This window comes from Trichechus manatus, unplaced genomic scaffold (genome assembly GCF_000243295.1).
Source record: "Trichechus manatus latirostris isolate Lorelei unplaced genomic scaffold, TriManLat1.0 scaffold00008, whole genome shotgun sequence".
Lineage (NCBI taxonomy): Eukaryota > Metazoa > Chordata > Mammalia > Sirenia > Trichechidae > Trichechus > Trichechus manatus.
The window spans coordinates 1,833,121-1,856,166 of NW_004443944.1; the positions used below are offsets into that span (position 1 = coordinate 1,833,121).

General features: G+C 55.6%; 1 protein-coding gene across 2 annotated transcripts; it reads right to left on the minus strand.

Annotated features, from left to right (window-relative positions):
- Positions 1-5,886: 5,886 nt before the first annotated feature.
- On the minus strand, positions 5,887-19,812 carry SS18L1 (SS18L1 subunit of BAF chromatin remodeling complex). 2 transcript variants are annotated; one of them, XM_004370198.3, is made up of 10 exons: positions 19,736-19,812; positions 19,301-19,385; positions 17,861-18,005; positions 16,996-17,193; positions 14,891-15,055; positions 14,303-14,404; positions 12,130-12,222; positions 10,566-10,685; positions 7,815-7,942; positions 5,887-6,926 (listed from the first exon to the last, which is right to left on the minus strand). In XM_004370198.3, exons 1-10 carry the CDS (start codon positions 19,810-19,812, stop codon positions 6,900-6,902), a joined length of 1,140 nt encoding a protein of 379 aa, XP_004370255.1. In that variant the 3' UTR covers positions 5,887-6,899. The 2 variants fall into 2 exon arrangements, with proteins under 2 accessions (XP_004370255.1, XP_004370254.1); XM_004370197.1 differs by lacking the exon at positions 5,887-6,926 and having other exon boundaries at positions 7,680-7,942.
- Positions 19,813-23,046: the final 3,234 nt, after the last annotated feature.

The following is a 23,046-nucleotide window of genomic DNA, read 5'->3' on the forward strand; positions in this document are numbered from 1 at the left end:
CCTGACCCCCTCCCACTCAGCCTCCCCGCCCATGTCTTCTCATCTGTAAAATGAACAGGGTGAGCTAATTCCTGAGAGGCATTGACCACAGGGCCTGGCACACACGCGTGCTCTGTGAACGACTCTCCACGTGTCAGGCTGTTTGCACCATTCCTCGCCCACTAGGCTGCCCCTGGGGACTCTAGGCCATGTGGGGCCTCCTCCCCTCCCTGAGCACTGAGTACCCACTGCACTCTGGCACACAGGCGGTACAGCAGCTTCATTTATAACTGCCAAAACCTGGAAGCAACAAAGATGTTCTTCAAAAGGTGAATGAATAAACAAACTGTGGTACATCTTAGAATGAAGTATTATTCAGAAATAAAAAGAAATGGGCTATCAAGCCACAAAACCCATGGAGGAAGTGTAAATGCACACCGCTAAGTGAACGTGCCTGGGTGGTACAAACGGCTAAGCGCTCGACTACCAGCCGAGGGCTGGTGATCAGAGCCTACCCAGAGGCACCTCAGAAGACAGGCCTGGTGATCTGCTTCCGAAACAGTCAGTCTGGAAAATCCTATGGAGCACAGTTCTACTCTGCACACGTGGGGTTGCCATGAGTTGGAACTGACTCAACAACACCATATTGCTGAGTGAAGGCAGCTGGTCTGAAAAAGCTACATACTGTATGATTCCAACTACGTGACATTCTGGAAAAGGCAAAGCCCCAGAGACACTGAAAAGATCAGTGTTTACTCCTGTTCAGGGGCGGAGGGATGGATGTGTAGGTGCAGCACGGGGGATTTTTAGGGCCGTGAAACTCTTCTGCATGATACTGTAATGGGGGGTGCATGACGTGATCCATTTGTCAAAACCCGTACGAGTGTACACCATAAAGAGTGGAACCCTAACTAGACCAAGAATTTTAGTCAGTAACAATGTATCAGTGTTAGTCCATCCATGCTAACAAACGCACCACAGGAACATTAATCACAGGAGAAAGTGTGGCGGGGAGGGCATAAGGGAGCTCTTGGCACCAACTGTACAATGTTCTCTCAGCCTAAAACTGCCCTAAAAATTAGCATATATAAAAAGGGTATTCATAGCATCCTCATTTTACAGGTGAGGAAACTGAGGCGAAGAGAGGTGAAGTGACTTACCCAAGGTCATGGAGCTATGAGACATGGGGCAGAAGTGAGGGTGGTAATAGAGGTTGTTTAAGAATAGACATTGTTGCAGGGAGAAGGCTGCTGAAAATGCCTGGACCAACTGTAGCAGCACACACATGACCTCAGGCATTCATCTAAACCCCAGGCCTGTACAACACGGCATGAACCCTCATGTAAACTACGGATTTTAGTGAATGAGAATAATGCACCAATATTGGTGCATCAGTTGTAACAAATGTACCACACCAATGCAAGATGTTAGTAACAGGAGAAACTATGAGCGGGGGGCGGGGAGGCAGAAGGGGTTTATGGGAACTCTTGGTACTTTCTGAGCAATTTTTCCGTAAATCAGTGTATTAAAAAACAAAACACCTGGAAAGGCGCTCAGTAAAGTGGTAAGGGCTCCACATTAGACAATACTGTTGCTGTTTCTATGAAACAGTTAAGCTCAATGTCCACCGGTCCAGAGAAGTTATTACTTGCCAGGAACCTCTTCTAAATCTACATTGATTTTTACATTTATTCCTTACAACCCCCATGAGAGGAGAAGGAGCCCTGGTGGCTAAGCAGTTAAGTGTTCCGCTGCTAACCCAAAGGTCAACAGTTCAATCTGTAAAGATTACAGCCTAAGAAACCCTATGGGGCAGTTCTACTCTGTTCTATAGGGGCACTAGGAGTCAGAATCCACTGTACAGTAACAGGCTTTTTTTTTTTTTAATGATGGGGTAATATGAATCAGAATCAACTTGATGACAGTTGGTCTGCTTATTTTTTGGAATGTGTCTGCTGGGTGTCTTCCTTCCACCTGCTCTTCCAGACCTACTTTCTGCCCCTCCTTGAGAATTCCACCATGGATAGATGAACTCCTTGGAAAGCAATAAATAAATAAAACTTTATTTTTGCTTAATAAATGTTTATCAAAACATGGAGCCCTGGTGGCACAGTGGTTAAGCATTCGGCTGCTAACCAAAAGGTCGGCAGCTCGAATCCACCAGCGCTCCTTGGAAAGCCTACCGAGCAGTTCTACTCTGTCATCCGGGGTCACTATGAGTCAGAATCAACTGGATAAACACGGGTTTGGTTTGATTTTCTGGTACCAAAACGTGCATATGTTTGTTATTTTTGTGCAACTATATACTATTAATTATTGTAAACAAACATTTATAAAAAAAATTAATACTAAGACTCTGCACAACAGATTTGGTTAGGTTCAGATACCTTAGGTGAAAGGAAACTTATAAAAAATTCAAATTTGAATTCATACACGTATCTCTGTGGCAGTTATATTAGGGTGATTAATAAAAGACTTTAAATCATAAAAATATCTTCTGCGAGAAAAGTGGAAAAGAAGTAAAAGTTCGAAGCGAAACGGGGACAGTGTGATTTTTCCTATAACTGGGAGCTTATTGCCGTGCGCATGAGAACGAGTATCGATTATGCGGACTCCTGGATACATCCAAAGAGTTGTGCAATGGTTACTCGTTAGCATGCTTTGTAACTAAACTAGATAGTAGGCTGCACAACACCAAGAGTGAGCCCTCATGAAAAACTGTTGCCGTTAGTTAGTAACAATGTCTCAGTCCTGCTTCAGCGCTGTACCAACACTGCAGCAAACGCGCCCCGGCCGCAGCTCCTTCAGAAACTGCAGGGGCGGGGGCTTCCCGCACACCGCACACCGGCGGCGGAACAAACGCTATTCAGCCGGCACAGCAGCCACGAGGCGGGATTCCCCTTTGCTCAGGTTGCGTCGCAAGGACAGCCCGGCACTCGTCGGCTCCGTCCCTCGCCGCTAAACGAAGAATGATCGAGACGTTTCGAGTGTCACCGGGACACTGCTGGTGTCTCGAATCCCGGAAGGCGGTCCGCGCGCCCACGTTCCAGCGGGCGGCCCCGGCCACCGCCGCGGACCCCGGTCGGCAGCCTACCACCCCGCTCCGGGCTGCGGAGGTCCACAGCCCGCGCGCCCGCACTCACCGGCTCGAAAGGGAGCATCGCTTCCGGGTCACTCGCCCGTGAAGGTAGAGGGTCAGTTCCGGGGCCGCTGGGCGCGCGTTGTGACCCGCCGGCCCCGCCCCTCCACTGGCCCCGCCCAGGGCTCCGGACGCGCCTGCGCAGGGCCTCCCCAGTGCGCATGTGCAGAAGCGGTCGGACCCGGGAGAAGACCTCGGGGCAGAGACGAGGTATATGTTCTGACCCGCCGCCGGTCTAGGCCTCTCGGAGCCGGGATGCCAGGCAGCTCCGCCTGCGGCCACAGGGTAGAAAGGCCTGGAGGTTCCGCGTAAACACTCGGGAGTCCAAACAAGCCCGAAGGCAGCCTGTCCGGAGCGGCGCCCGGATGCCGGGCGGACAGCAAGCGGGAGGTGGGCGCCGCCTGGACAGACTCCCCTGAGGCCGCATTGGACAGACAGACCGGGGCGGAGAGGCGCTTCGCCGAGGGAGGTCGGAGGCTGTGGAGAAAGGCGGCTTCCCTTCAGGACACTGAACTCCCCATTTCCCCATGGTTGGCCTTGCTCAGCAGTTCCCTTGGACCCCATCAAATCCCCGCTGTCACCGAACCCTTCATCTTTCTTTCAGCAAACTTGTATAGAGAGCTGTGCCTGGTTAAGACACCCACCCTGCCCTAAGGAGCAAAGAAAACAGCTGGGAACAGGAGTATCCTTCTGCTCACCAGTCCATACACCACACACTTCCAGGTTAGTCCTGAATCACACGCCGCTTCCCAGTGGCTGAGGAATCGACTGTGGGTGCATTTGGACCTGCCCAGGGGTCAGGGTTCTCCCTGAAAGGTGATTCTCAGTTGAGAGCTCATCACAATCCACAGGGCCCTACTAATCGGTGTTTGCAAGTGCAGCAAATCCTGTGAACTTCATAAAAACTCACTGGATGGAAAGATTTTTGAAGAACCAGTTTATTAATAGATTACACCAAAAGCATAGACAATTTATACACCAAACTCTGACTGAAAAAAGATGTTTTTAAAAAAATGTACTCACAAATAACGAGTTTAACCTGTTCAATAAATAGAAGTAATGACTAAATTTAAAATGAAAATGGAAACAGTCTTCCTCTTTTTACAACTTGAATGGATGCCCAATATTCCAACCCATACATGTATAAACTCTGAGAGAATCAGAGGCTTACCAAGTCCCCGACTAAAAGAGCACGTGAAGTCTTTTCTGAGGTCCTGGAAGACCTTGTCCCCCTTAATACTGTTCGTAATGGCTCGCAACATGAGTTCTACTGTGATTTGTAATATGCTAAGTCCAAAGATACTATTGGTTCAACAACAAACCCCGATGGTGATGAGCTGTTGCGCACCAATACGGATCTGTCAGTACTTCTGGAAATCGCAGTCATCCGTTTTCAAATTGACAACCTGCTGGATGTGGGACAGGAGGAAGAATGGGCTTTAACTGCCAAGCCTGCCTTTGCGTCGTCACTGGCCGTCTGCAGTAGTCATAAAAACATGTACCAACCGCACTGCACCAATGATCCGTTTCCTCCTTTTTCCACATTCATGTCACAGAAGAGAAGATACGATTAATGAAAAAGAACTGCTGGCGTCACTCTGTCCCCACAATATTACATAAAAACAGATAACGTGTTAAATAAACATTCTGCTATTAATCATTAAATATATTAACACCAAAAAATCACGTATAAATTAGGAAATAAATGTACAAACTATTTTGCAAAGTGCTTTTTTAAACATATACACAACATTCAAGAAATTCTTAACATAAGACATCTCAGATGGAAGTTTGGGGATATGTTTTTTTTTTTTTTTTAAATGTTTCCTTTTTTCCCCAAAAGTATTACTACAGCACTTTAAAAAAAAAAAAAAAAAAACCACACACACATATACACAGAAGGCATATTCCCAGACTGGCAAGGAATAAAAATAAACAGTATTTTCACAGTTATCTAAATTGTTTAACATTTTCAATGGGAAATTTTAGTCCCCATTTGAGTCTGTGAATTAGTTATATGAAAATTGCCAGGAAAGAAGAGAACAAAGTAGAGAGATGACTCCCTAAATGAGACTGCTAATACCTTCATCATTCAGCAATTAAGAACTCACTTCAGCAATTTAACACGGATATATACACACTTCAAGCCTTTACCAGTGCTGAGGGTTTTGTAAACCCATGTGCCTACAGAATAAACGCTCATGTTCCTTGTATGTGGGGGTGTGTCCTAGAACAGGGCTGCACACTGGGCGGGGGGTGGGGGTGAGGGTGGGGGGCAAGCCTTCATCTGAGCCTGTTCCCCATCTGTGAGTGGGACCCGTCACTGCTTCGTATTCCAGCGTAGACTGTCAGGGCTAATTCAAGTGAAAAACACAGACGTACCTCGTAAGTTTTATAGCATGAACTTTACTCTGGATAAAGAATTGCTTTTTAATTTTTTAAACATAAACGTTATTGACTAAAGAAAAGCATTCTCTTTACAGACCTGGCGTACCCAGAATTAGATGTTTTTGGCATTCCCTCGGTAGTTCTTGAACATACCTCAACGTTTATCTGAAATACTTATTTTTTACAGAATTCAGACAATATGGATATTATTATTCAAGTAAAGGTCGATCAAATCTCCGCTCCACACGTTAGTGGGAATGTCAAGTTTCCCCTGGATCACACTTCTCCGAGTGAGCTGGCGTGATGTCTGCACAGTGTGAGGGGGACAGAACGTCCCAGGAATATAAAAATTACTCAGATTTCTCTACATAAACCTTTACTTTTCATGAGGAAGAACACAATAAAGTTATTGGGGTTCCTTTTAAAACTAGGATGTGCATTTCAGATATCACTAAAAGAAAAGGAATGCTTGCTTGCAGATCTGAACAAGTAGGTCCTGGAAAAAATAATATAAAATAAACAACTTGCCAACGATTTGGAAAATTTGGTATCAGTATTTAAATTTATCTTTACATTTAGAATTGGGTACACTAAGTATTCAAACCCCAGAAACAACCATCAGACAAACAAGGGCCAAAGACAGAGTCATCTCCGATGCCCCAGTTCCCAGGGATGGCCCTTTCTGGTGGTCACTCCACTCTCCCTGGTTACGCTGACTTATTTGGAAGGTACTCACTGATCCCTCTTTACTTTTCAATCAAAAACGTGGAACTTTCTGGAAAAACGGAATCAGCGTGAGACACAGGTAATGAGCAAGCTCTGGAAATGACCATTCACAGCCTCTCCAACAATGGCACACGTTCGTCCTGTGCGCTGTGACAGCAGCTGAGCCCACACAGAAAAGCGCCCCCCTGTGGCACAGAAGGGGCTGTGCCAGGGCTGCGCATGTCAACCTGCACTGTGACCAGCTAGAGGGAAGTGTCCAGCCCACCTCAGGACGGCTGCACGTGCAGAGAACCCAGACCTGAGGCCTGCTGTATGGATACACGAACTAAGCATTAAGGTCTTTCCTGTCCTCGGGCACAGAGCACTCTGGTGACGTGAGCCCTACAGCTAGCTAGAAACATTGAGGAAGGGGACATAAAAAAGGACAACCTCTCCGTCGCATCAACATACAATACTGTACACAGCACCGAATATGTCACACCATCCAAGCGCGGCCTGTGCCGGCGAGCACGCCCAGCGTCATACCCAGCGTGAAACGAGCTTCGCATGCAGACACTGCGTCGGGCAGAGGGGAACCCACGGATCACAGCTCGTCAGAACTGCCGCCGGCCCATCCGCTCCCTGGATGGACACACTGTCACAAGAGCACCGACAAGAATGCGGTCCCTTACTGCTGGTAGTTCCCGTACTGGCCCTGAGAGAGATGAGAACAGGTGTTACACCTCTAGAGTGAGTGCGTAAAAGCCCCCTCCAAACATCCAAGGCCAACAACCAGGATGAGGCGGGAGGACACGCAGAGGCACACAAACGCCCGACAAGCAGAACCTGTGCAGGGCAGGGACAGGTTCCCTGAAAGTCCAAGCCTGCGGGCAGAGACTGAGAGCAGAGAGGCTCATCAGCCAATTGTACGCTGGCGCTCTCCATGACGTGACGTCCTCACACCAACTTGTGTTAAAGGGAGGCTCATCATTATTTCGCTGCCCCAACTGGCAGGCAACGGGCCCCCGGCCCCACACGATGGGCACCGCCAGCCCAGCATGCTGACATAGGAGGAGGATGACCATGGAATCTGAAGATTGCGAGGACTAGGGCGTGTGCCCAGTGAGGCTGCCGGAGAGGAGCCCCAGCTGATTCAGTGAGGTTTCCCGGGCACCTACAACAGGAGGTAGGGGAGGGAGGAAGGCCCCCTGGCCCCCCAGGACAGCATCCGGCCTGCTGAGTGAGCAGCCCTCCAGAGCAAGCCGTGAGCTCTCGGAGCGCGGCAGCCGTGTCTGCCCCCACCGCATCCTGGGCTCAGGGCAGAGGCCTGGCTCAGGGAGGCCCCTCAGCAGATGCTTGCTGCACAGATGAACCGACATACAAGGGAATCCCATCTGCAGAAGCAACGGGATGCTCAAGACGGTGAGCTGACTGCCTGCAGAGGTAAGCATGCGGCCCTTGTTGGCGCAGAATTAACATTCCGGAAGGGACCCTGGAAGCCCTGAGCCCTGTCTCATCACTCCTCACGACCACGAGAGAAACTGTCACTGTGTCTCGACAAACGCGACAGACGCCCACACCGGGAAACACCGGGGAAGCTCGCCTGCTCGTAGCCGTATGGCCTCTGCTGCTGCGCAGACGGTGCCGTCTGAGACGCCCGGTAGCTTCCGTACTGCTGGCCTTGTCCTTGCTGGTAGCTGGGGTACTGCGCGGGGGCGCCCTGGGCTGGCCCTGAGGAGACACACCAGGACCGTGTGACCCACCAAGTCTCTGACACCTGGTACCTGCCTGTGTGCCACACGAAATCCAAACAGTGAAAGCACTCAACCAACCCCACTTAACCTCGCTATCTGCTGGGCGCCCTCCAGGTCCCCTGTGCGGCTGCAACGAAGCCCTCACCCCAGGCAGGCACCTCCGAGACCTCTTTGCACACCTGTGCTTCCTGAAAGCAGGTGAGCGGAGCATTGACCAAGCAGCGTCCTGTCTGTTCTACAATCAGGTTCTGTCAGTGACAGTCGCTGCTGTAAACACGGTACTTAATTAAAAATCATAGGACTGGTGAGCGCTTCTGTGAACACTGAGACTGTGGAAAGAATCCATAAAGACTGTTTAATCAGTCACAGCCAAAACATCTAGTCAAAGGCTGAAAAAAAGGTCTCACTGTGTATCTCCTTCCTCAGCACGTATCAGGATCCCATGAGCTTAACCAAAACTGAAACACTCGCCTGGAGAACTGAGACTCTGTCACCTGAAGCTTCCCAGGTTCTTCTCAGGTGCAGCCACGGCTGAACCCCAGCCCACAGGAGTCTCCCCAAGTGGCTGAACCCTGCCCTTGACAAGGTGGGAACTGGGCCTGAGGGCTGAGGCACTGCTGGGGGGCTCCCTGGGACACGGCTCAGGGCCCTGCCAGCAGAGCCCTACGCAAAGAACGGGCGCAGACACCTATCAGGGTCTGGATGATGGAATGTCCGCTGCATCCCTGGTTAAACGAAGGGTTCCAGGCTTGTGAACACCCACTGCCACTCACTCCTTGACGAGCCGATGCACCTTTCCCGCTGACCCATCTGGCACAAGAGCTCTGGCTGTACATTATGAACGTAATCACCTGCGTGACCACCACACTAGAAAGCCACCCACAGTGGCAGTCCCATGGAAAGTCCTGAGCACCGAGCAGGTGGAGGTGCACCTCAGGGAGAGGCAAAAATATGGGGGAGAGCCTCGCTGGGGAGGGGCTCTCGGCGTCGGCGAGGGCCAGGTGCTGCCCGGGGGGGGTGGGGGAGACGAGGCCCAGGTAGCTCCGGGCAGACAGGGCATCTGGTCCTGCCAACACCTTTCTCTTTGCTGAGATGACTAGCCCTTAGCAAAACTAAACGTCTTCATTTCTGCCGATTTCCTTCTTCTGGTGAACATGATCTCCCTGTACTGAAACTCCCAAGGTCCCCCGCCCACTTTCTGGTGCCCCAAGGCAGCCCTTGCGGACATGGGCGCCCTTAGCGGGTGTGCGGAAGACCACTGGCCTGTTCCGCGTTAGCAAATCCTTGTGGGCCAATCCGGGCTAACAACGGAGCTACGGCAACACGAGCAAACACGAGGCTACTTTGGGGACATGTATGTAAAACTAGCGCTCAAAAAACGTCCACTTGCGCCCAGGTCTTGCCTCTAACACCATCCTCCAAGCAAACGAACCAGAGCTCCTGGAAGAGACGGCAGGTTCCAGGGCTGGGGATTGGGGAGCAAGACGAGCCTGTAGCGCCTGCTGATGCCGGAAAATCAGGCACGCGGAGCTCGAAGGGCGTGGAGGACCTGAGTGCGGGGGGCGGGGCGGGCCGGCGTGCGAGAGGCGGGCCGGAGTGCGGGGGGCGGGGCGGACAGGAGTCCCAGAAACGGGGCGGGCGGGGCCGGCAGGAGTCCCAGAGGTGGTGAGGCGGGGCCGGCCGGAGCGAGGGGCGGGGCGGGCCAAAGGGCACAGGGCCGCCTTAGGGCCAGCGCAGAAGCAACGTGGGTTACCCAACAAAGGCGCAGCCCTGGGTACCAGCCCAGAATGTGAATGCCCACCAGTTCACACTGACTCAAGAAGTGAACAGCTAAGCAAACGGGGGAGGAGAGGTAACGCTCCGGGGCAGAACCCCAACAGTACACGCAGAAGCTCCCCCTCCAGGATGTGGGATTAATGCCCACCCCCACCCCGCATGTGGGCCGGACTTAGTGACTGCCTACAAAGAGCAGGGAAAGGGGACAGAGTGACTTCACAGAGGAGACACCTGGCAGACCCCACCTTAGCCAGGGGTCAAGGTGAACCTCCCTCGTGATGTGTGGACGTCAGGCAGTCCAAGTATGGTGGTGTGACGAAGGGGCGTTTCACCCTCTGGTCCTCCCCCAAAGAACCACAACTCCAGTGTAACCACAAGAAAAACCCCGGACAAACCCAAAGCAAGGGCCCCACTACAAAACACCTGACCAGCTCTCCTCAAAACTATCAGCGTGGTCAAAACCAAGGACAGTCTAATAAACTGCCATGCCCAGAGATGCCAGAGGAGACTGGACAACCAAATGGGACATGGGTCCGGGTGGGGTCCTGGGACAGAAGCGGGAATTAATGGACAACTTGAACAAAGCCGAGAATTCAGTGAGCTGTGTCCTGCCCATGCTGGTTTCGTCACTGGGACAGCTGAACCATGGCCACGGAAGATGTTAACGACGGGGGAGCTAGGGGCCAGGGACCCGGGAACACTGTCCTACCCTGCAAATCTGAAATCATTCCAAAACAAAAAGCTGATCAAAAAGCGTCCCCCTGAACGACGGCGTGACAGTGAGAGCACGTGTGGTGCCCTGGGTGGCCATGTGGGGTCCCTACCGTAGCCCGGCTGCTGCCCAGGGTAGCTCTGCTGGTTGGGGTACTGCTGTTGGGAGTACGTCTGCGGCTGGGCCGTCCCCTGCTGGTAGCTGGCCTGCTGCTGGCTGTACTGTGAGTTTCCTGGAGGGAAGGAGACGCCGAGCTCAGTGCCAGACCTGAGAGGCGGCCCACTTGCGTACTCACGGTGCCGGTGACCTGGGAAGCCCCGGGCCACGTCTGCTGCTTCGGTACGCACTTCTTCCCACGATGACTCAAATGTTCTACTACGTTTTCTTACATTATTTTACAAAAGTGAATGGAAAGCCAAAATAAATGAAAGGGTTAACACTGCAGCTGACATAAATTTACATACCATTGTTACGGACTGAATTGTGTCCCCCAAATGCATGTCCACATCCTAACCCCTGGGACCTGTGAATGTGTGAGCGTATTTGGAAACAGGATCTCTGTGGATGACGTTAGTTACCCTAAGGTCCTGCTGGACTAGGGGGGCCTGATCCAATGACGGCTGTCCTTAAAGAGGGAAATCCGGACACTGAGTCCCACAGGGAGAATGCCACGTGATGACGGACACAGAGACTGGAGCGATGTGCCCACAAGCCAAGGACAGCAAGGATTGCCCGGAACCACCGGACGCTGGGAGAGCGGCAAGGAAGGGTTCTCCCTCAGATCCTCCAGAAGGAAGCAACCCCATTGTGATCTCAGACTTCTAGCTCCCGAACAGCAAGACAACAGATTCCTGTTGTTTTAATTATCCAGATTTGTGCAACTTTGTTATGGCGGCCCCAGCACAATACCACAGTCGTTAACCATGCCCAAGGCACAGACGTGAGAAAAGCTGTTAGAGCAGCGGCCAGCTGTGGATCCGATCAGAAAGGACAGGAGCCGGGAAAAGGTGTGTGTCAGGGGCTCACTGCTGACAACGGAAGTGAGAGTTGCAACGTGGCGAGAGACCAAAATGGGGGGCTGTCTACCAACCGGGACTGAGAACCGGCAGAGACCGCGCTTCAGCACGTTTTTATGCACAAGTGACCAACAGTGGCTTTGTGTTTACTTACAAATTTACCTCGAGGACAACGTAGCGGATCAACTCCTGAGAAATATCTTCTTAATGGTAAGAGAAACACAGCTACGTGTCGAGAACCTTGCTACGGGCCAGCGTGTGCTCAACAAACTCTGTAGAAGTGTCTCATTGAATTCCCTCAGTGCTGCCATGGATTAAGCACTTGCATTACCCCACTTTACAGATGAAGAAACTGAGGCACACAGCCAGTAAGTGCGGGAGCCAGGACTCAGAGCCAGGCAGCCTGGCAGCTCGGAGAAGCAAGTGATGGAGGGGAGGGCCAGGTCAGCTGGACCACTGGCAGAGCCCCCCCACCCGACATGACCAGTTAACATCCCCCGTACTTGAACGCACGTAAGGTAATGAGGCTCCCAGCACAGAAGCCACATATCAAGCTTCCAGAGGTGGAGCAGCTTCCCACACCCCATGCCAGCTGCCCTCCGTGGGATTTAACCTGCCCCTTCCTCAGACTGGCCCTGGCCTGGGGACCCGGCGCCTTACCGCCCTCGTAGTAGTGCTGGGCAGGCTCCTCGAATGACCGGTCGTAGCTCTGCTCCGTGTAGGATGACTGCGGGTAGGCATAGTCGCCGTGGCCTGCAGGAACATGGTGCGGTCAGCAGAGGCCCCGCCACTGGTCCTGGGGGGTCAAGAGGTCGGGAGGGAATCCGAGGCGGCGGCCACGGGTGAGACCACGCTGGGGCGAACCCTACTTCCCCTAGCCTGCCTGTGCTCTTAAGGAGAGGTCACCACTCCATGCCTGTTTCCCTACCCTGACAGGCAGGTGTCAGCGCTACAGCGTAGGCCAGTGTGAGGATGACGAGATGGGTTTGTATAGAGAGTGAAGTGTGTGAAGTGCCCGATGGGGACAACCACCCAAGAACCATGGCTGCGACTCCTGCCTCGTCCACTCCGGGGTGCCGTGACCCACTGTGGGGCCCTGTCTAGCTTAACCACCATGCTGCAGAGGCATGCTCGCCTGTTTCCGACCCGCCATGCACCCACCACTCCCTGCCCAGGGGACCTCCTCTGGGGAGCCCCATCTCCACCTCCCAAAGTCCCAGCCATGCTTCCAAAAAACACCCCATTGTTGTTGAGTCAATTCCAACTCATAGTGACCCTACAGGACAGTAGAACTGCCCTGCAGGGTTTCCAAGGAGCAGCTGATGGATTCAAACTGCTGACCTTTTGTTAGCTGCCGAGCTCTTAACGACTGCGCCACCAGGGCTCCAGCCACACTTTAGGACACTTTAAAAGCCACAAAAACTAGGATGACTTAAAGCCAACGAAAGGTAACAATTAACAGGGAGATAATTTGTGGGAATTACATCTGGGCAGTAGGGACACAGTTATAAGAAACAGACACAAACTGACGCGGAGGGTCATCTCCTCCCTGAAGCCCCGCACGCTGGAACGCACGCCCACTTCCTACAAACAGGCGCTTCCCTCTGGAAGCAGGCACTGCCCGCTGTCAGCCCAGCCCTCATCCCAATCCTCAAACGCACTTAGACAAGGGGGGTGCAGTGCAGTGAAGTACTCAGTATGGCCCTTCTAGCCATTCATGGTCTTGTGACTCCCACAAAATGACTGGGTGGGGCTATGCAAATAAAGTGCTTGTGGCCCACCAAGGGGATTGGAGAGCTTGCTAACAATGCAATAAGGTACATGGAACTCTTGGGGGGACATGCAAATAAGGTATAGAAAACGCAAATGAAGGCATTGGTCAGTTTTGCCATCCCACTAGGCTTAAAGGGAGCCAATCCCAGAGGCAGGAAGGGGGACCTCACTACCACCAAGAAGAACAAGGACTACAGCACGTCCTTCAGGCCTGGGGTCCCTGCGCTGAGAAGCTCCTAGACCCAGGAGACACAGGGAGCTGTTAACACTGGAGAAAGCACACAAGGGTGAGAAGCAAAGGCAGAGAAATGGCAGCAGCAGAACCAGAGACCAGCAGCAGACCGTGAGGTGGACTTCCTAGTTCATGGAGCGAAGCAGTACAGGGGGTGTGCTGACCCATGGAGCAACAGAGCCGACCGCCTTCGGGCAGGAGGCTTGCTGGCAGAGTGGGGTGCCTCTGGGCACTTGTCGGTGGAGCTAAAGAGCTTTGTTAACACTTGCCCGAGCAGGGCAGCAGCCAGGCTGAGGCGCCGAGAGAGAGGCCTGCCTTCCAGCATGGCTACAAAGCTGTCCTGACCAAACCGTGTTCTGAGTGCTTCCCGATCCGGAGCTGTAACCTGTTACCTTCCCTAGTAAACCCCGTAACATGGGAACATGGTGAGTTCTGTGTAGCCACTGCAATAAATTATCAAACCGAGCAGAGGAGGAGAGCACCGTGGGAAGGACAGCTGGTGTCAGAATCGGTAAGGTCAGAGGGCGGAAAAACGTCTGACCTCAGCCTCACAAGAATCAGCTTTGGGCTGGTGCTAACGCTGATTCTCTCTTCTTTCTCATGAAGTTAAACGAGGAGGTCTGACGCCACCGCCACCATTTTTACAAGGGGCTTTAGGAGAGTCTGCAAACGGAGCATCAGAGGCTGTGAGTCTGAACTGGAGCGGCCGAGGAAGGGTCTGGACAGCCGGCTTCCCCAACCAGCACGGCCCCCTGGCCAACTCAGGTAACCCCGCAAGCACTAATGAGGCACGTGGGTCCTGCCAAGAGCCCCCACGCCCGCACTCACCGTCGGGGTAGTACTGCTGGCTCATGGGCTCGGCGGCGCCCTGGCCGTGACTGTACTGCTCGCTGTAGTACTCCTCCTGGCCCATATACTGCTGTGACGAGCCTGCAGGCCGGACACCGCGCGTTACACTCGGCAGCCCCTGCCCCGGACTCTCCTTACAGACGTGGACGTCCTAAACCAACCTCAGGTGCAGGCCTGCGGAGCGGGCCAGCTCAGAGAACACGCCGTGGCGTCACCCAGAGGGGCGGGAGGACAGCCTTGCCATCCAGCCCCCGCCCTCCCCCCACTCCAGTCCCCAATGCTCTGGCCTTTGTGCTTGTGAAAACAACAGCACCCAGCACTGACCCCGTGCCCCATCCCCACTCCCAGGCAACAGATTCTGTCCTCCCCCGTGCAGAGCCACATAGGGACTTGCCTGCAAGACACCACGTCCCCCACCCTTGGGCGGGAGCACCACCACGCAGCACGGCGCCCCTCATCCTCAGGCAGAAGCACCACGCGGCACCACACCCCACGCCCTCGGGCGGGAGCACCACCCCAACTCAGAGCAGGAGCTGAGTGTGCACGAGGGTGCACGGCGGGCGTTACCTTGCTGAGAGGCCCGGTAGGGCGCCATGGGCCGCTGCCCCATCAGGCCGCTGCCCTGGCCACTTTGGCCCATCATGGCCATGGACGTCTGGCCCTGGTAGTGCTGGCTCCCGCCCTGCGCCGAGCTGTAGTGGGATGTGGCCGCCTGCTGGTGCATCATTGACACTGCGGACATGAGGACCCGAGTGACCACTGGAGGTGGCGTCCCGGCGGCACGCGCTCTCCCTCCCTGCCCGCTCCCCTGTGAACCACGGTCCTCCCAACAACCTCCCCCAGCTCCAGTCACATTCCCACCCATGGACACCACCGTCCTGCGCCCTCAAACCCAGCCCACAGGACGTTCGGCACACAAAGCACCGCTGGGCGGGGGCCCCCCAACTGCCTCAGCAAGGCTGCCCGACCGCGGCTCCACACCAGGCCCGTCTGCACAGACACACAAGTCTGCCTGCCTTCCCCACTGCTGGTCCTAGGAGCACGACCCTCACTCCTGACACCCCCGTGACCTGCGACCGTGACCCGTGACCCTCACTCCTAATACCCCGTGACCTGCGACCCTCCTGACACCCCCGTGACCTGCGACAGTGACCCATGACACTCACTCCTGGCGCGTGACCCACGACCTTCACTCCTGACACGCCCGTGACCTGCAACCATGCCCCGTGACCCTCACTCCTCACCCCCCCATGACCTGTGACCCTCACTCCTGACCACCCTGTGACCTGCGACTGACCCACGACCCTCACTCCTGATACCCTGTGACCTGCGACCCTCACTCCTAACACCCCAGTGACCTGCGACTGTGACCAGTGACCTTCACTCCTGGCATGTGACCTACGACCCTCACTCCTGACATCCCCATGACCTGCAACCATGACCCGTGACCCTCCTGGCATGTGACCCACGACCCTCACTCCTGACCCCCCGTGACCTGCGACTGTGACCTGTGACCCTCACTCCTGATACCCTGTGACCTGCAGCTGTGACCTGTGGCCCTCACTCCTGACGCCCTGTGACCTGTGACCCTCACTCCTTCCCCCCATGACCTACGACCCTCGCTCCTGGCCCTGTGACCTGTGACCCTCACTCCTGACCCATGACCATGATCTTTACTCCTGACCCTGTGACCTATGACCCTTACTCCTGCCCCCGTGACCTACAACCCTCACTCCTGTGACCCGTGATCTTCACTCCTGACCCCGTGACCTTCATTCTTGACACTCCTGTGACTTATAACTCTCAATCCTGATTTCTGTGACTGTAACCCTTACTTCTGGCCTCCCCATGCCCTGCCGGCCTTTTAACACTCGTGGTGGACTCTTCTACACCTACAGGCCTGTCCGACACATCGCCCCTGCTTAGAACCTTCTAGAAAGTGCTGGCAACAGAAACAGGACAGGAACCAGAGAAGTGAGCCACACGTGTGATCTCACACTTGAAAGAGGAGAACAAAACAGGCGATATCAACTTTAATAATGTATTTTCTTTGACCCAAAGCGTCCAAGATATTATCATTTTCAACATGCGTTATCATTTTCAACAGGTACTTCTGTTCTTTCTTCCGTGCTAACCTCCCAGATCCAAGGCGCCTCTGCACTCACAGGGTACCTCAGTTTGGACTCATGCTCAACAGCCCCAAGCGGCTGGTGGCCACTGTCCTGACAGCCCAGCTGGTGGTTTCCGCTGCCCCAGAGTAGGCCCAGCCCTGGGCCTGGTGCTTGCCAACCATCAACACCTTTTACTTTTGTGCCCCCGGACACATGGTTCCCAGCATGGGAACATCTGTGCCTCCGTGAGCCCAATCCTCCCCTCCCAGGCCAGGGCAAACACTGCCCTCCTCCAAGGCTGCAAGCTGGCCCCATGCACCCGCGTCTCCCGCGTGCCCCCCCGTCACCTGTGCGCCCCCCCCACACGCCGTCACCCGTGTGCCCGTCTCCCGCGCCCCGTCACCCATGCACCCCCCCGACACCCGTGCGCCCCTGATGCTTCCAGAAGAGGGCAGCAGCAGGACAGCGCCCAACATGAGGGCCCCCCCCCAGGGGACCAAGCGGGGGACCTGACCGTGTCTCGGAGCCCCTGGGGCAGAGGGCGGGCAGTGGCGGAGGTACCTGGGTTGGACTGCATGTTGATGTTGGTCCGGGACACGTAGCTGCCGATGGCACCCTGGCCCTGCAGTGGCACACTCTGTGAGCCGGGCCCTGCGTGGCTGTAGCCGGGCCCCGAGCTGTGGCTGCTGGCCGACAAGCTCAGGGAGGTGGTGGGCAGTGTGCTCTGTGCTGTCGGCTGCAGGGACACGTGGTTCGGACCTGCCGGGAGGGACGGGTGAGGTGCCAGGCAGCGCGAACCACCTCTGCAGCTCGCCTGGCACTGCATTCTCCAAGGAATTCTTAAAGGGACACTGACACATTGGTTAATAACGCCAGTCACTTAGCAAACGTCTGTGTGACTGACAAAGGAAACGAACCACAGGAACGTCAAGTATAAGATGACAGCGTGACAGTCACTGTCGTGGTTCTCAAGCCAGAGACGGGATGGGAGGAGCTCATTCTTACTAGAGGACCAAGAGCAGACTGGGGGCGTGAACGGTGAAGCACTGGACTACCCGGAAGGCTGGTGGTTAGAACCCACCCAGAGGCACCTTGGAGGACAGGCCTGGCGACCTGCTTCCGCCAAGTCACAGCCTTGAAAACCGTACAGAGCACAGTTCTACTCTGCACACGTGGGGTCGCCGTAAGCCAGTACCGACTCGACAGCGCTAACATCAGAAAATCCCCAGACCCACGTTTTGCGTCTGAGGTGGACGTAACTTGATCGTCACGACACAGGAAGGCATTCCCTCTGCACATGAACCCCGCCTGCGCCGGACCTCAGGGAGGAGAGGAGGGGCTGTCTCAGCCTGGGCGGGGTGTGGGATGGCCTGCATCAGTGTCCCGCTGCCAGGTGACCAGGAGCCCCACCCCGCTGAGCGCTCACCGTTGCCGATCTGGCCCTGCATGAGGGAGGAGGGGGGCAGGCCCGTGCTGATGGTGTCGCCGAGGCCGCTCTGGGAGTGCAGGCCCTGGCTGGAGCCGCTCTGGGACAGCGCTCCGGGGCCCAGGTTCATGTTCTGGGTGGGCGGCTGCGGGCGACAGGCGGGTGGTTAGTCTGACGGAAGACGGCTTCCAGAAGACCTGCCCCTACGTCTCACAGCCACCTGACAAACTTCTACAGCCAACGCTGTCACTCCAAGCACAGCGGAGCCCCCAAAGGGCCAGGACGCCAGGATGCATCGAGGTCAAGATGGGGAAAACCTACACAAGCATCCAGTTCATCAACATGCTGGGGCGCTAAAAGCTGGGCCCTTCTCCTGGGATGACACGACACTGTACCCTCGCCTTCCCCACAGCCGCCCCACCCCTCGGCTCAGATGCCCGGCCGTCCCTGCATCTCTCAGTTCCATCAAGCCCGCTCCAGGACCCCAGGGCCTTTGCACAGGCTGTTTGGAGCTTCAGTCCCTCTGTGCCACCCCCAACCTCGTGCCCCCAGGGCCTTTGCACAGGCTGTTCTGAGCCTCACTGCTAACATTCCCAGGCCCTGCAGTGGCTCACCCGGCTGCACGTTCTGTGCTCCTATATGGCCCTGTGTGAACACTGGTGCACAGGTATCTGAGCGCCTGCTTTCACGTCTCCTGGGTACGTGCCCAGGAGTGGAACTGCTGGATCATACAGTAGTTCTCCGTGTTGGAGCCCTGGTGATGCGGTGGTTAAGAGCTATGGCTTGCTAACCAAAAGGTCAGCAAGGTTGGATCCACCAGCTGCTCCCTGGAAACCCCACGGGACAGTTCTACTCTGTCCTAGAGGATCGCCACTATTTGGAATCAACTTCTCAACAGGTTTGGGTTTTTTGGTATGATAGTCTGTTTAACTTTTTGAGGAACTGCCGAACCGTTCACAGCGGCTGCAGCACTTTACACTCCCACCGGCAGCGGCCGAGGGATCCGACGTCTGGTTGTGGTCGGTGCCTCCCTCCCGACCACGTGGAATCCGGGGGCAGAAACAACCCCGTGGTGCCAGCTCCAGCTCCAGCGCCAACGCCTGCCCCGCCTCTGACAACGGCCCCTTCATGAGTTCCCCTCGAATCATCCGAAAGCAAGGGGGCCACCTGCCCCCGGCCGTTCCACTGTCTCCGCCCACAGTCCCCGGCCGATGCACCACCAACACCCCCTAGCGACTTCCTGCTGGACGGGGAGGCTGAAAACCCTGCACCCTGACTTTGAAGGCTCTGGTAGCTCAGCTCCTCCGGCCGTTGGCTTGTGCAGACCTGCCCTTCTGGTGGACTCTGGGCACCAGCTGACTCCTGCCTGGCGGGGGGGCCCGCCTCTTCTCCCCTCTCTACTGCCCCCCCCACCTTTGGGCATTGCGTGGGGGTACTCACGGCTGGGAGCAGGGACTGCATGTTCTGGTTGGAGTCGGCGATCGTGGCCAGGTACACCAGGTTCCGGTGCAGGATCTGCTGATATCTGCGAGGGGGGCAGGGCACCAACGTGCCACAGTCACAGGCTGATCCCAGAGCAAAGACAGCCTTGGTGCCCCCAGAGATCGCCTGAAGACCGGGGTGGGGGGCGCCCGGGGGACAGAGCCCTCCTCCTCCCGATGACCCTGGCAGCCAGCTCCATCCCTAGGGACCTCTGAAAATGCCCCATTCTCAGGTGAACGCCTCTGTCAGATCTGACTCTGCATCAGTCCCTGGAGGCCAAAGGGCCGGCCCGTGGTGCGTGCAGGAGCAGCCAGCCTGGGCCCCCCGCGCCCACCGCCCCCACTTCCTGTCCCTGTAGACTCCGTGGTGCCCGCGGCAGCAGGCGGCACTCACTGGGTGCACTCGGCCGTCTTGCCCTTGCTCTGGTAGTCCAGGATGCACTGGATCAGCTGGTGGTTCTCGTCCAGCATCTACAGGCACACGTGGTGGACACGGGGGACGTCGGGGAGTGCAGGGGACACGGGGGACGTCGGGGAGTGCAGGGGACACGGGGGACGTCGGGGAGTGCAGGGGACACGGGGGACGTCGGGGAGTGCAGGGGACACAGGGAACACGGAGGAACATGGGACGAGGGAACAAGCGAGGGGGACACGGGACACAGAGGAAAGTGGGGAAGCGTGGGAGGGACGTGGGGCATGGGGATAAAGGGGATGAGGAGAACGGGTGCAGGGGACATGGGGGGCAGGGAGGACACAGGAGTGTGGGGATATGAGGACACGGGAGCATGGGGGAACACGGGAGAGACATGGGTGTGGAAGGACACCGTTGTCACGCACAACCTCAGCCGAGGTACTCACCAAGGTCTGTACTGGGGACTCCACCCTTGAGCACGGCCCACCCCCAAACCCTAGGAGCACGGGCCACCCCCAAACCCTAGCGGCAGGGCCCACCCCCAAACCCTAGGGCAGGCTCCCTGCCACCTCCACCCCTCGGGCTGCCCTTGACCGCAGGGCCTCCCTGACCATTCCTGACCATGCATCTGCCCACCGAGGCTCCTCCAGGAGTCTGCTGGGACCCTGAGGGGGGGTCTGGGGGTGCCCATATGAGGTCCCAGAGCTCCCATCTGCAGATGCGACGGACTCACAATCAGACCACACAATGTGGGGAATGGGGGGCAGCCCCCTCAGGGGCAGACGGGGTGCCTCCCCAGGGCAAAGAGCTTGCTCCCCCCACCCCATGGGGGCTGCAGTTGGCCTGGGGGAGGGACAGAAAGAGCACTGCTGGGGGAGAGACACGCTCCCACAGAGCAGGTGGCCTCCCGCTTGCCGAGCCTGGCTATTCAGCATTCCACCCCAGTCCCAAGGGCTGCCCGCCCCTCCACCCACCCTGGGAGGGCATCCCCAGACCTCAGGGTCCCGCTCCTTCCAAGCCCTCTGCCCGACCCTCAGCAGGCTGCCGACAGGTGTGGGTGAGACTCCCTCTTATACACAGCATTCCCTCCCCCGCTTCATCACACAGAACCCTGCATTCCCTCCCCCTCATCACACAAAGCCCCGCATTCCCTCCTCCCCTTTATCACACGGACCCCCGCATTCTCTCCTCCCCTTCATCACACGGAGCCCCGCATTCCCTCCTCCCCTTCATCACACGGAGCCCTGCTCTGCAGATGGGGAAATTGAGGCAGGGAGCCTCCCAGTCACAGGACTGGCTCCGTGGATCGGTGTCTCGCCACGTCTGGCCTCCGCCTTCAGGCTGGGTATTGCTCCGTTTTTTTTTTTAAGTTACAACTTTCTCCCTCCTGCGCAGAGTCCTTCCCCGTGGAGGACAGACAGAAGCGCTCACCCTGCAGGCCCACCGGGACGTGGGGACCGCCAGGGGGCGCTGTCGGCCCACCAGGCACATGTGGACAATTGCAGCCCAGATCACACCAAGGAAGAGCCCGTCCCGGGCTTTCTTCCTTCCAGCAGAAGCCACCCTGAGGGGTCTCCCCAGCAAGCCGTGTCTCCCAAGATCACCAACTGAACACCCACAGTCCGATAACCAAGAAGGGGGGAAGGAAAGGGATCACAACAAGGATGGGGTCAGCATAGCTATCCACACACGGACTATCAACCCACTACTGAAAGGCGGTTTGTACAAAAACACGTTTATGGGCACAAAAAAAGTTTACCTTGTGATTATGATAATAAAGAGATGAGAAAAAGCAGGCCGGACACAGAAATCACACTCACACACACCAGGCAGGCCCTTCCAGTGAGGGAGGACGGCGGAGCGGACGTGGCCTTCAACTCCAGCCCTCTCAGGCCACCGGGCGGGTAATACTGAGACTCCCGGGCCCTGCCCCTGGGAGCATGGTCCCCGGGATGGGAGAGGGCCTCCAGGTGGGGGTGCCATACCTGGTGCCCCAGCGCTTGGGGAAAGCCTGCCATCGGAAAGACGAAGGCCAACGCCAGCCCCAGGGCCAAGACCACCACACGAGAGAGAAACCTAGTGAAAATGACTGTCGTTAAAATCCTCCCGGGAAAGAACTTCCTGTGTCCGTGAGCAACAACAGAACGTCACTTAAACAAAAAAACCCAGAAGGAGTGAAAAAGAGCTCCTACAGTGTTAAAGTACGTTGACTAAAACAAAACACTTGACAGAAGGGCTGGAATATAAATTTGAGAAAAACTCCAGGTGACAAAGACCGAGACAGAAAACAAGAAGGATAATGAAATTTGAACGTTTCTGCGGGCCAACGATTATTCTTCCAGGACTTCCAGAAAGAAAGAAAACACAGAGAGAAAATCAACCAAAAACTCGTTCAGGATGTTCATTCCGAGCTGAAGGACGGGAGTCTTTGGATCGGAAGGACCCCGAGGCCCATGTGGGGATAGAGGAAGATCCTAAAAACGGCTGGAGCGGAAGCCAAGCTCCGCACACAGGGCCTCAACCCCCAGGGAGACTCCCACTCCGAGGGACGAGCATGAGGTGGAACCAGTTCACCTTCAGACACACGCTTTAGGGAAACGCACCGTCCCGCCGGGCTGAGGGACACGCTTGCCAACAGCTGGGCCACGCTCTTCAAAACCGCCAACGTCGCGAGAGAGGGAGACGGACGGAGGAAGGAGTTCCGACTAGAACGTTAAACAGACCGCCTGGAATTTTCTGTTGCTCTAAAGGACATTAATGGGACCACTGCAAAAAGGCCTGAAGATGAGGAAGCAGCGCTGTATCAGTGCTAACTCCCTGTGTTTCCGTTGTTGTTGTCGCGGCGGAACCTGTAGTGTGTTTCCGTTGTTGTCACGGCGGAACCTGTAGTGTTTCCGTTGTTGTTGTCGCGGCGGAACCTGTAATGTGTTTCCGTTGTTGTTGTCGCGGTGGAACCTGTAGTGTGTTTTGTTGTTGTCACGGCGGAACCTGTAGTGTTTCCGTTGTTGTTGTCGCGGCGGAACCTGTAGTGTTTCTGTTGTTGTTGTCGCGGCGGAACCTGTAGTGTGTTTTGTTGTTGTTGTCGCGGCGGAACCTGTAGTGTGCTTCCATTGCTGTTGTCGCGGCGGAACCTGTAGTGTTTCCGTAGTTGTTGTCGCGGCAGAACCTGTAGTGTGTTTCCATTGTTGTTGTCGCCGTGGCAAAACCTGTAGTGTTTCCGTTGTTGTTGTCGCGGCGGAACCTGTAGTGTTTCCGTTGTTGTCGCCGCGGCAAAACCTGTAGTGTTTCCGTTG